Source organism: Hydra vulgaris, chromosome 13 (genome assembly GCF_038396675.1).
Source record: "Hydra vulgaris chromosome 13, alternate assembly HydraT2T_AEP".
Taxonomy (NCBI): domain Eukaryota; kingdom Metazoa; phylum Cnidaria; class Hydrozoa; order Anthoathecata; family Hydridae; genus Hydra; species Hydra vulgaris.
In genome coordinates, this window is record NC_088932.1 from 12,774,878 (window position 1) to 12,789,151 (window position 14,274).

Consider the following 14,274-nt stretch of genomic DNA (forward strand, 5'->3'; position numbering starts at 1 on the left):
TATTAATAACCTCCTGCTTCATATGTATTACTTTCTTTTTCAGAGATTTTGTCACTTTGGTTCAGTTGTTTAACCCTTAACTTTTGACGATGCAACTTGTTATCGGGTTTTAGTTGATAGATCGACCATTTAATGCGTGTTTTATTTATATCGTTAGAACCGCTTAGTGTATAAAAACCAAGAACCATGTTCAGTTTTTCATATATTAGGATTAAAGACTTCATCCCAATGTTAAAATTGGCAACAGCATCATAAACACCAAACTTCAGCAAAGTCAGCGAGACATTTTGTTTTTGGTATGCGATCACAAATTTTGCCATGGAAAGACTCATTTGCATTTTGCATTTTACCGTCCAGACATTTTTTAAGCTCGTCTTCTTTTGTGAGCTCTTCAAACACAGATCTGATCTTGTATACAACGTTTAAAGGTAGACCAGGTCGTGGCTTGTAGGCGTTAGTAGGCTATTTAGTTAGGTGTTGTAGGCTATTTGCTTTGTCTCTGTTAAATTTACACCAGCTACTTACACCTGTTAGACAATGCGGATAGTGCCAATTATTTGCATTTGATGATGCAACGTGAAAAAGGGTAGCAAGGGCTGCTGATTTCATGGCAACTAAATTACCAGTATTCTGTCTAATTGCCACACCAAAGAAATTTTGCAGTCGATCAATTGTTGCATCTGTCAAATTACCACGACCACCCAGTCCCCTAACTTTTTTTTTCAATTTCCAGAGTCTGGTTCCAACACGCTTCTGATAGTGAGGGTTGTAAACCGTTCAATTCCGGAATGTCCTAATCCAAGAGTCCTCATTGTATATACCGTTCGATTGTTTATATCAAAGTTTCCTTTTTTATTAATTGTCTTAGAAGTGTAAAAGTCATTTTGATATTTACACTTTAAACAAATAATAGAAAGTTCACATGCAAGTCCTTGCTTTTTGCTTTTGTTTTCAATGATAGCTAAAGTCGTTTGGAAACAAGTTGGATAGCTCAAAACGTTAATAACATCAGACAAAATAGAACAATCAATAATTATATATCCTGTCAGAACTTTGTTTTTAGTATTGGTATATTTTTTTTAAGTTGAGCTAATGACTGCCTCAACTTTGCGAAGAGAAGAGCTTGGCGTATCGAAGATGTCAGTTTGACTATTTACAGGTAATTCGATATTTACACTCAAAGATTTACATTATAAAAAATTTACATTATATACACTCACACTGCTACGTAACACTTTTCTATTAAAAATCTCCTTTCTTTTGCCTGCTCGCATAGTTCTTACTTTAATTCGATCAGCTTTAACCATGTTTGAAAACTAAAAAGTATACAATTTCTGGCGAGAAAATGCGACAAATAATGAGCTACAAATTTACAAAAACGAACTTAGTCTTGATATACCAAATTGTTAACAAGTCTAACAAGAAGTCAAAAATGCTTTTAACTTGCGAAATCAATACGTTATTTTGGTTTACAAGTGATTTTTTTAGGGGTAACAAATTTTCTCTTTTTTGTACCTAACTCTCGAAAACAAAAAGTTTTGGTATTTATAGATATTTTTAGGTAAAACCATTATGATTTCTGAAACCCCCATATATTTAATTATCTAAATCAGTTTTTTTGTGTTTTGAAATTTATGGGGGAGTATACCCTTAAAACTAGGGCTGTACCGGATTCAATTTTTCCAAATCCGGCCGGAGCCGGATTTGCCGGATTTAAATTGACAAATCCGGATTTCGAAAAGCAAATTACAGGAGTGGAAATCAAACAATGTTTGAAATGGTAAACAATGTTGACCATTTCAATACCAAGTGACAACCTTTTTCTGTTAAACTTCATTTTTTTTATTAAAAAAGAAGGAAAAATTTTCAAACAATATAAATAAAACAATATAACAGAACAGAATAATTGATAAACGATTTTTTTCTATTTACTAAATTAATCTATATGCATAAGACTAAATAGTATTTAGTCTTTGATCAGTTTCGAATTGTACTTAAGAAATATTAGACGAGCTGCATTATGTGGAAGGAGTGAGCTGCGGTGATCATTGAGGGACCTCCCCAGCAACACTGAACAAACGTTCTGATGGTACACTTGTTGGCGGTGCACCCAAATAAATGCGAGCTACTGTCGCCAGAGCTGGCAATCTCTGCATATTTTACTCCACCACTGTAGTGGATCAGCGAGTCTATTTATTTCTGGTTCTGCCAGATACTGGCTTAGCTGAGTTTCAATGTTTGTTGGCAATTGTTGTTCAGGTGCTGACGTAGATTGAACAATTTCATCAATACATCGCCAAAGTAATAATGATGATGTTGAAGAATTATCCAGCCGGATTTTTTTTGCTGGAACTTCTTTAATTTTGTTAATCTGCTGCTTAGCATGCTCAGATTGACTTTCATCTTGCATCAATACCCTCTGCACTGTAACTTTATTGAATGCAAGCAGAACCGCTGCCTTTGCAGCTGTCAGTGTTGCCTGTGATGAAAAGAATTTAGTTTTAAATCGTGGATCAACCAACGTCGCCACTGTATAAAGAGGTTTCTCCTCAATGCCTTTAAAACGCTCATCCAATGACTTAAGCAGAGCTGTTACAATAGGGATAACCAGTGATATATGTGCTGTTTCATAGCTAACTTCACGAGTAGTCTCTTCAAACGGAGCCAGCACACAAACTACATTCTCCGCCACAGACCATTAATATGCAGTTGGGCAATAAGTTCCATAAACTTCTGAACAGTAGACAGTTAATGCATGACGCTGTTCACATAGTCGGCGCAGCATGTAAAACGTTGAATTACACCTTGTACTCACGTCTTGTATCAGCTGGTGGTCTGGTAAACAAAGTTCAGCCTGCAGCTCCTTGAACCGACCAGTCGCAGACGAAGAATGCCTAAAATGACTAACTAATTTCTTAGAAATACTTATTATATCTGATACTTCCCGCTGGTTGAGCAAGCCATTATGTACACATAACTTAATAGTATGTGCAAAGCACCCAAGGCTATATATGTTGGCATCACGTAAACATTTCGATATGTTTGCCGCATTATCGCGAAGTACGACATGACAGCGTCCAACGTCAATTCTCCATTTGTCAAGCATCTGCTGAAAGGCAGTCATCAGTGCAGGGGAAGTATGATGTCCAATGAATGGCTTACAATCCAACACAAAGCTCATGTTTTCAAAGTGCTCTGTTAGCCAGTGGGCAGTTAAAACCATGAATGATTGCACAGTATTGCCTGATGTCCATGTATCAGTGGTAAATGACAGAAATGGAGAAGTTGCTGGATCTAGTATTACCAATAGTTGAGCACACACTTCATTGTTTATTTCAGGAATTAATCGCTCTGAAAAACATTTCCGTGATGGAAAAGTGTACTGCCTCTCTAAAACTCTCATCACTTCAACGAAGCCTGTCTTCTGAACAACCTGAATCGGTTCCATATCAGTTATAATCATCTTAGCAATGGCACGATGAATTCTAATTGATGAGCTGTTGTTGATATCCCATATTTTCATGCGTGCAACTTGTTCGGGAATTGTGTACTAAACCATGGCTTTACTGGATTCGGCAGTTGCACCAGGCTTAGCATTTGACAGTGCTACAGTTTCAGCTTTCTTCTGTGAGTCAGCAATTTTTATTTGCATTTCGTTGTATTCTTTAGGATGTTTTGAAAGAAGATGTGTTATCATAGACGAAGTTGAAAACTTTTTACGTTCACCAGCTTTACCACGTGACAAGATGCTGGGACACAGCAAGCACTGGCATTTTGAGCTGTCGCTATCCTTTAATTTGAAGAATTCCCAAACTGGAATGCTTTTATCATTTTTTCCTTTGCCTGCCATCTAGTTAAAAAAAGTTAAAACAAATCTTATGAATGACTATGCAATTTTTGCAAAGTAGTTGAATGTAATATCTCAACATAAATATAGCTAAACGTTAGAAAATTATTTATATAATATTCTTAATTATGTTTGAAATAAACAACTTTAAAAATTTGATATTTTGAATAAGCGTGAATGATTTGATTAATAAGCGAAAATAAAGTAACAAATTACTTCTAAAGATTGTTTATAATAAATAAATTTTATTTAAATTATCAAAGAAATTATTATATTATGTTAATAAGGTAGTTTTATTAATTAAATACTTTAAATAATTTAATTTTTAATTAAGTATGTATTTTTATAAATTTAAATCTTTCAGAAAATTTCAACGACTAATTTTTTCGAATTTCGAATTTTTTTTGCTCTGAAGTTACCAATTTTAATTGTTGCAATGAATGGAATTGATAACTTCAAAGGGGAAAAGGAATTGTAAAAGAAATATAAATACAGATACCTTTACAAACATGGAGTACATAGAATATAGAATTACAAAGAACATTGATTTGTATAAATAAAAGCAAAAAAGATGCAATAAATAACTGACCAAAATTCAGAAATCCGGCTAAAATGAGGCCGGATTTCAAAACTTTTTATCGGAGCCGGATTTCGGCCGGAGCCAGTGCCGGAGCCGGAATCCGGTACAACCCTACTTAAAATAATGGTACGGAAAAAACAATAAATAGCATGGATTTGATAATAATATTTTTTTTTACTTTAGTCAAATTGAAATGACTTTAAAAGCATAAACATTCTACCTGATACGTGCTTGACTAGCTTGTTTTATCAAAGATGTTACGATAAATATGTGAATATAAAAATATTAAACATTATACAACATCGAATGAATAGAGCAGAAAAAGTCAACGAAAGTGTAGTCGTGGATGATGCATCCTCATGCATCATCTGTGCGCAGAAGCTCAACTCGAAAAGAGATAAATCAGGTAAATTAAAAAACCCTTGGGTGGGAAATGCAAACAAAGAAAATTACCCTCAGTTTTCACGTTTTTTACTGTTTTATGTACTATTTCAAAGTTAAAATAATTTCCTTGTTTCAAGAAAAGTTATTGCGGATGAAGAATGTTGCATTTGCTATCGCAAAAAGACTAACAAAGATAGGAACGGATGTAAACTGCTTATAAAATGCGTAACGGAAAGTGCAGCAAACCTGTTAAAAGAAAACGCTGTAAGTAAGAGTGGCATCCCTCGACTCATAGCTAGTATATCGGGCACAGAATACTCCAAAGTATTTTGTTTGGATTTCAACAAGTTTTGGTTTTAAAAATAATTTCAAATTATATCTTTATAATTTATTATCTTTTTAAAAACAGTGATAAAAACTTCTTCGTAAGAAGAACGAGCGGTACGTTTAACAAAGTTGCATCTGATCAATCCGTTGAACAAACTATTAATCGTGATCAGAAATGCTAAGGGGGAATAAAAGGTTATAGTACGTCTTAAGGAACCATTCAACGCTGGGTACTTACAAATCATACTGTTTCAAAATGTATTTCAATTTTAAAAAATGACTTGAATATCACAACCAAAAAACAAATTGCAAAAGGTCTAAAACCATCAAGAAAAGATTTCAACAACGGATATGCAGAGAGAGCTTTGACATTAATAAGAAATTGGGGTCCTTTTGAGCAAAGAGATTCTTTGGTAAATATTTTTTCTGGAATAGAAGCACCTTGAGTTAAAAGAAAATTTATTGAATGCACAATCCATCGGGCAGGCAGAGTTCCAAAGGTTTTTTAGAGAAAGCACTCAATCTTCAACAGTTTCTTTTTATGTTCCAATCAAAATGTCTAGTCTGCAAACATTTAACAATTTAAAATTGAAACAAATTTATTCCCTTTTAGAGAAATCATTCACTATCTCAGCCGAACGAAGCATGTTTGGGAGATTTATTGCAATTTATTGCTATTTATTGCAAGAATTAGAGAAGGTCTAACTTTGAAACAATTAATATGTTATTCTTTAAGTCCTATCTCATGGACGTTCGGATTACCTGATGGTAGCCTCGTCAAAACAAACAAATGAATCTTCTTCTTACGAAGACGTTAGTTTACTACTGATATATAGGTATTGATAAATCCTCTTATTCAATTGGCAGTTTAACTTGAAATAGCCGAAATCATTTGTTTGTTAAAATAGCCGAAATCATTTGTTTGTTAAAAACGTATTAGTTAATCTAAAATAATTAATAAATACTACCTAAATACCAAATTTTAGTATTTAGGTAACATATTCAGTATAAGTTTAGTAATTTTAGCAGCTTTTTGGAGCAATAGAATCTTCGATGGATTGAGAGCACTTTAAGGAATTTGTTTTACTGGTTCCTCAAAGTGCTGCACATGTTTTTGATGAAATGACAATTCTGCAACAGCTTGCTAAAATTAAACTCAAAACTTTAGGATATTTTTCAGAATTTATTTTAAATCCAATTCTGAAAGGATCCACAATATATTTTGTGACAGACCAATACCAACCTGGCTCGATAAAATCATTCGAACATGCTCAAAGAAGTCAATTCGGATCTCTAAATTTTAAGATTCAGCGGAGAGAACAAGCAAGACATCGTAACGCAAAAGTATTTGCAAGACGCTACCAACAAGACCAAGCTTATTTCATTCCTACTAAAAGATTAGTCACATACGGAAAGATTTGCATTACAGCTTACCGGATATGTTTTCTTTGATATGTAAACTTGCAGTCACGATTTAATAAATTGACATGTGAGGTCGGTGGTCAGTTTAGCTAATAAACTTATACTTTATTTTATTTATTTACTTGATGTAAGTTATTTCTGTTTTTGTAGCGTATTTTATAAAATCATATTATACATAAAGGTTTCCAGCGAGGAAGTTATATCACTGAACACAGGTCAAGAAGAGGCTGATACAAAAGTATTCTTGTGCTCTAAGCATACTGCATATATATATATATATATATATATATATATATATATATATATATATATATATATATATATATATATATTTGAAAAAATTATTAACGTGACGTCATCAGTACCAAATAAAGGCCCAAATTTGATCCTTTAAGCACTTTTAGAACTGCTCGTAAGTTTTTCTTAAGATGTTGTTATTTATTATAAGGTTTTCTCAAGAGGTTATCTAAAGTTTAACGTAAACATGTATTCTTTAGTTTGATAAATAAATAAATATCAGCGTGACGTCATCAGTACCAAATAAGGGCCCAAATTTGACCCTGTAAACACTTTTAGAATTCCTCGTAAGTTTTTCTCAAAATGTTGTTATTTATTATAAGGTTTTCTCAAGAGGATATTTAACGTTTAACGTAAATCTGTATTTTTTACTTTGATTAAAAAAAAAAAAATTATTAGCGGGATGTCACCAGTACCAAATAAGGGCCCAAATTTGACCCTTTAAGCACATTCAGAAAGGCACGTAAAGTTTTTCTCATTTAAGACATCAACCTTAAACTATATAATTAGTTTTTGTAATGTCCACTTCATTTCCAAGAAAAAATTACATGTTGCGTCCAGACTATTATAATACATGGCTATTTACATACATTTAGCATGAGACTTACATAGTCAAATGTTTGGAGGGTATTGGAGGATAGTTTATCTGATACCTAATAGCAAAGGTTAGTAGCAAAAAAAATATTGAAAACTGTCTGTTTTTGATGCATAAAAACTAATGATTACCGTTACGTTAAATTATTTTTTAAAGTCTGAGCGAAAAAAACATTGTTAATTAAAATAATACATTTTAAAATGAAAGTCAATAAAGTTAATTTAAAATAATAGTGGCGTAAGAAAGTTGTATTGATAAATAAAAATAATATAATGATAAAAAAAATATATATATAAACCAATATAAATCTTGTGTTATTGTATCAAGAAAACAGAGCACAAGAAAACAGAGCATGGCGATGCCAGCAGTAAAGGATATGACTGAAAAAGTAAAGATTCTAGAAAATAAGCTAGATGAAAAAGACGAAATTATTAAAAACCTAATATATAGAATTGAACATTTAGAACTTTTAGAAAGACAGAACAAAAATGTACAAACTTTAGATAATGTTATTGTTGAAAGCGAAAAAGCATGGAACATCGTAGCTGGAAAGAACATTAAGAAGACTAAAGAGCAAATTAACATCATCAATACTATTGCAAATGAAACAGCAAAACGAATGAAAAAAGAAAATAACATACTAATTTACGGAATAAACCAATGTAATAATGATGATATTTTAGAGAAAAAAAAGTTTGACCAAAATGAAATAAACACAATTATGTCTAAAATTAATTCAGGAGATATAAAGATAAAAAAATTAACACGTTTAAGATCTAAAATAGAAGGTAATTCAGCGCCAATAAATCTTGAATTAGAAAGTAAAGCCTGTAGAAGTTTAATGTTGAAAAATGCATACAATAACAAGGACAAAATTAATGGTATTTATATTTTAAGTATTTAGTATGTATCAACTAAGAAATCAAACTAAAGAACTAAATACTTCAATTACTAATGCATCGTCGATATATTATGGTATCAGAGATTACAAAATAGTGAAATTAAAACGTACACAAAATTAGCAATCAACGAGTTTAAATATTCGTTCATTCAAACCAATTTTGTCTAATAATAAATTCAATAAAAAAAACATTGCAACTAACACATTGACTAAATATTGCATCCTTTAAACCTGGTATCTATATGATCACAGAAACTTGGTTTAATCAAAACTCAGTTACACATATAAATGGTTATCAAATAATTCATAATAATAGATCAAATAGTCGTTCAGTTAAAACACATGGAGGTGGTGTTGCTATCTATGTAAAAGAAAGTTTTTTAGTTTACTCACCCAATGATAGTTTTACTAAAAACAACAACATTGAACATACTTGGTGTATTTTAAGTATAAAAGATGAGCAAATTTTACTTGGTTGTATTTATTGGCCACCTGATGCATTTGAAGGAATAAATAACTATATCTGTAAAATAATAGAAGCAGTTAAGAACAAAATTGATCATAATAGGTACTCTGGTTTACTTATTTCAGGAGATTTTAATTATCCAAATATAATATGGAAAAAAAATAATGTTCAAAACATGTAAAAATATGATAAATACTCCACCAAATTTATTGAATATATAAATGAAAATTACTTACATCAAACAGTTATATCACCTACATATAATGCAGATTTAATTAATGGTATTATCTTAGCTTTAATTTTAACAGAAACACCTGAACGTATAAATAAAATCCATCATAACCCAACTTAAGGCAACACTAGAAATGGACACCAAATACTTAAATATTTTGTAAAAAACACTACTAAAAGTGAAATGTCAAATTTTGGGAAATCTGGATTTAACTATAAACTTGGTAATTACAGAGTCATAAATAAAGCTATTAATGAAAATGATTGGGAAAGTCTTTAAAACCATTAGATAAAACTATTATCTAATGGTTTTAAATGTGACAAGCTAAAAGTCCAACATTTTTAATCAACAAAACAATAAAAAATCTAGTTAAATCAAAAAGAATAAATTATGAAAAAAAATAGCTCATCAGAGTCATCAAAAGAAAATCCAAAACTATTTTATGCATATGTTAATTCAGACAGAAAAATAAAGTTAGGCATTAATATAATAACAGATAAAAATGGTTCTTTACAAACAAATCGTGATAATATTGCTAATATCCTCAATGAAAACTTTTATTCAGTATTTGTTATAAAAGATCCAACAAATTTTCCTAACATTGCAGTAAAAACAAGCAAGATTTTAGAATTAGATATAGACTCAGTAATAACTCAAGACATCGTTTGAATTAAACTAAGTGAACTAAATGTCAATAAAGCATTAGGAGCAGATGGTGTAAGTTCATATGTGTTAAAAAAATGTCAAAATAGTTTTTACAAACCTCTTGAGTTACTATTCAAAAGATCCTTAAAAGAAGAACAAATTCCACTCATGGAAAATGGCGAATGTAACACTACTATAAAAGAATGGAGATAAAAATAATCCTGCAAACTATAGACCAATTTCATTAACGTCAATACCATGCAAAACTCTAGAATCAATCTTAGGTGACAAAATAATGGATTACATGTTAACAAACAATTTATTAAATAGTAACCAACATGGTTTTTGAAAGAACAAAAGCTGTACTACTAATCTACTAGAAACACAAGATATTTTATTTGATGTTATTGAGAATGGCTGGTGTGTTGATATGTTGTATACAGATTTCTCAAAAGCTTTTGATAAAGTACCTCATATGCGATTGATGTTAAAATTAAAATTATATGGTATTTTTGGAATAATTCTAAATTGGATTGAAGCCTATTCAAAAATGTTAATAAATTGTATATGCTCTAAATTTTAATTGTAGTTATTTTTTAATTATTAATAAATATTTTATATATATATATATATATATATATATATATATATATATATATATATATATATAAATTAGTAAAAAACACTTATCTAACTTTTTCTTCTACTTGAAGTTTCACCATTGCTGGATCATCAGGAAGAGTTACTAAACCTAAAAAAAAATTCAGTTTATAGAAAAAACTATTTTACAGGAAGTTATAAATTATTATAAAAAAATTTTAATTACTATATTTTTTTGGTTAACGGGATGTTACAGAAAGTAATTTTAAATAAATTTCTTTGTAATGGGGATAGTAATTTGGTCATTTTTTTTTTTATAATTTTTTAAGAGGTATTTATTTTCATGCCTACATTTAGAAGTTAATTCAGATTTTTTATTTAATATATTTTCCTGATTCAAATGAGTAATTATTTCAAATTTTTCTTGCAAACATAGCATACATTTTTTGGAAATGTAATTATAGGCAGGGGCAGATTTTAAAATAGACCATTGTAAATTAAAATTTTTATTTTTTTCTTTTAAATCCCAAATATATTTTGACAGCATAGTCTCTTTTGAATATTTTTTGTGTTTAAACGATTGTTTGTGGTTGGCATAACGTTTTTTCCATTCGCCCTCGATTAAGCCAATATATTGTTTATCAGGGTTATTTCGTGAGGAAACAATGCACTTGTAAATTACATTTTTTGAAAGGCATTTTCCATTTAGAGGGCAATCTATTTTTTGTTTACAATTACAATAATCAGTGTTTTTTTCTTTTAAACGTTCATTTTTATTAATTAACGCGTAGTTGTGGCCTTTTATAATTCTTTCTAAATTTTTTGTACAACTATAACTTACTTTAATGGTATTTCTGTTAAAAATCTTATGTAATTTATTAGAGGGAGGAAAATGTTTGTCTACTAATTTTAGAAAAATTTTACCAATATTTGTTGAAACATTTTTGTTGTACCAAATTATGTTTCTATTTCTATTACGCTTTTTTGCAATTTTCTTTTCAAATTTTAGCTCGAAATTTTGAAAGCCACTTTTTTTAAGGGCATCTTCATAAACGCGTTTAGAGGAGTTAAAAATATTTTCATTAGAAGAGTTTTGGTTTAGTCTTTTGTTAATTGAAATTGGAATTTGTTTTAGAATTTGAGGGGGATGGTTCGAATTCACATTAATATACAATAATTCGTCATTAGGCTTTTTGTAGGGCTTATAGGAACTTTTCTGAGAGGTTAAATGTGACATCAAGAATATTCACTATTTTTTAAAGTAAGTTTATTTAAATTTGGAAGTCAATGTTTTTAAAAACTTTAATAATATCTTTTCTAATTTTATCGAGTTGTGGCCCTGATTTTTTATGCATTATTATTAAACCGTCGTCGCGATAAAGACCTAATTGATTAATTTGGATTATTTTAGCAAGGGTATTTAAAATATATAAACCTACAAGTTCGCAAATTTCTGCTCCTTCGTAACTTCCCATTGTTACATCAAAGCATTCGTGCGTGGTTTTTTTCTTCCATGTTTCCTTATTAAAATAGAGTAAATTTTTTCTGCAGTGCTTAATTATACGGATAGTATCCTCAGTAATTTCTAAATGGGATTTTCCAAATTCAATTGTTTTATCTAAAATTTCTGCTGTAATCGAGGGGTAAAAATCAATAATATCAAATTTAAAAATATGCATTCATTTTTATTGTTAATTTTAGAAAACCAATCTATAACATCAATGGTATTCTTTAAGAACATTGAGCACTCTATTTGTAAAATACACTACATATATATATATATATATATATATATATATATATATATATATATATATATATATATATATATATATATATATATATATATATATATATATATATATATATATATATAAATCTGTGTGTGTGTAAATTATGTTAGTGTTTTCTATAGTTCTCAATGTTCTTAAACAGAAAAGTAATAAATTAGTAAAAAAGCACTTATCTATCTTTTTCCTTCTCCAGGCTGTTTCACCTTCAATAGGTTCATTAGGAAGCTGATGACCCTATTAAAAATCCTACAATAAACATTAATATAACAAATTATTTGATTATTTGACTAATATATCATATAATGACATCATATGATGCATTTTTTGACTAATATACTAATGCTAATTTATGTAGGAGTTATATTTATCGATTTCATTTGATTTTAAATAGATTAAATCAACAAATAACTATTAAAAACAATTAAAATCCAAAAATTTAATTTTAATCATGATTTTTATTTGACTGATTTAAAGCATGATTTAAATCAATTTAAATCAACTGCTTCAAATCGATCGTTTTAAATCAAAACAACTTTGGTTTTATATATATTTATGGTTAATTTTTTTACCCGTTTTGTGGTTAATATAGTTAATGTTTAATAGTCTTATAGTTTTTTTTTTATATTTAGAATAGTTTTTTATTAATTAAAAATTTTAAACTTTTAAAACGGAATTTATTATAATATTTTACAATCATTTTGTTTAACATATTTAATTATTTTAAAGTTATTTTTTTTTTAGTGCACACAAAATTTGAGATAGATACAGATATCCCACTAAGATTTGTTTTGGAATAACCCACTTTATTTGAATTTATCCACTTTATAAAATGAAGGGGGTATTTTGAAATAAAGTTATGAAATATAGTGGGTATTGCCAAGAAATACATATTTAAATATTTTTGCCTGATTTTTACAGTATATGAATATTTATTGCATTAAACAATTATTAAACAATTCCATATTTAGAATATGAGAGAAATTTAAATCCCTGTTATGGTAGCATCTGCTGCTGGAACTGATACCAGCCACAGTAGTAATATTACTGATGCCATTACTCCATCATTTCATTTGACTAACAGTAACATAGAGGTAACTCAAACACTTACTAAGGCTGTATCTAGTGTTTTTACAAGTCAAGTATCACTTGAGTCTTTTTTGCTCATGCATAGCAAATCTAAGCTGCATATGTTGCACCTAAAAACTGTTGGGTACAGCATTGCTGAAAGAGTCTCCATCGCCTATGTCACAGCTGCTAAAGTTATTGACCTGTATGGTTTTTAACCTCCAAAAGACAAACTAAATATGGTAAATGTATTCCTTTCAGGAATCACTGGTCTAAAACCAAAAGATTTTTAGAGCCTAAATCTCGCAAAGGTTTTTTGGCAAAATGCATTGAAAATGCTCGTAGAAAGCTTAATTGCAGTGAAAAACGCTGGACATGGTCTTCAAAAGATGAACGAGGGGAACAAAACAGAAAAATAATTTTTGATAAAATTACTACGTTAGAAATTCAAGAAAGGGGTGGCATGTTTACAGAAGATGATTTTTCATTTGTCGGTTGTTATAGAGGATTAGAAGTATATGAATTTTGCAAAGATATAATGTTTGTAACACTCTTTTCGTAGGTTTAATGTTATATGGTATATAGGTATAATGTATAATGTTAAAAGGTTAAGTTATAATGCATTATGTTTGGAGACTTTTTTCATAGTGAATATAATTAATTGTCATAAATCCAACCTATAAAATATTTCATCTTTTTATGTGTTTCTTGTTCTTATCATGGAATAAAGCTTTTTAATTTTTAATTTTAATTAATTAACAGATGCTGATGTTAAAACTAAAATTTTTAAACTGGCAACATTGTCTGCAACAGTATTTTCTGAAGACTTGCTAATTATCGCAAAGAAAACTTTTTGCTACAAACAGAAAAAAATAGAACAAAGATATCCGTCATATCTTGAATGTGCTCAGCAGATGCCATGCCATTTGTTACTGCCACAACTAATAAGAATAAACCACTATTTCTAATTTAAAGTTTCTATTAACCAAAAGACACTTGGTATGATTAGAGTCAAGTTTAATAATTTTTCTTTTCATTAATTATCTTTTTCATATGGTTTTTATGCTGAGGATTGATGGGTTTAAAGATGAATATTTTTTTTAAGTTTTTAGTAAAGCAT

At 29.4% G+C, this 14,274-nt stretch overlaps 1 protein-coding gene across 1 annotated transcript; it reads right to left on the minus strand.

Moving 5' to 3' along the window:
- Window positions 1–2,698: 2,698 nt before the first annotated feature.
- Window positions 2,699–3,523, minus strand: LOC136089658 (zinc finger BED domain-containing protein 4-like). The gene has a single exon (XM_065815710.1). It carries the CDS (start codon window positions 3,521–3,523, stop codon window positions 2,699–2,701), a length of 825 nt encoding a protein of 274 aa, XP_065671782.1.
- Window positions 3,524–14,274: the final 10,751 nt, after the last annotated feature.

What these genes read in the sequence shown, in the direction of transcription:
- LOC136089658 (XM_065815710.1), bottom strand. Translation starts at nt 3,523, where the DNA reads ATGAAAATATGGGATATCAACAACAGCTCATCAATTAGAATTCATCGT.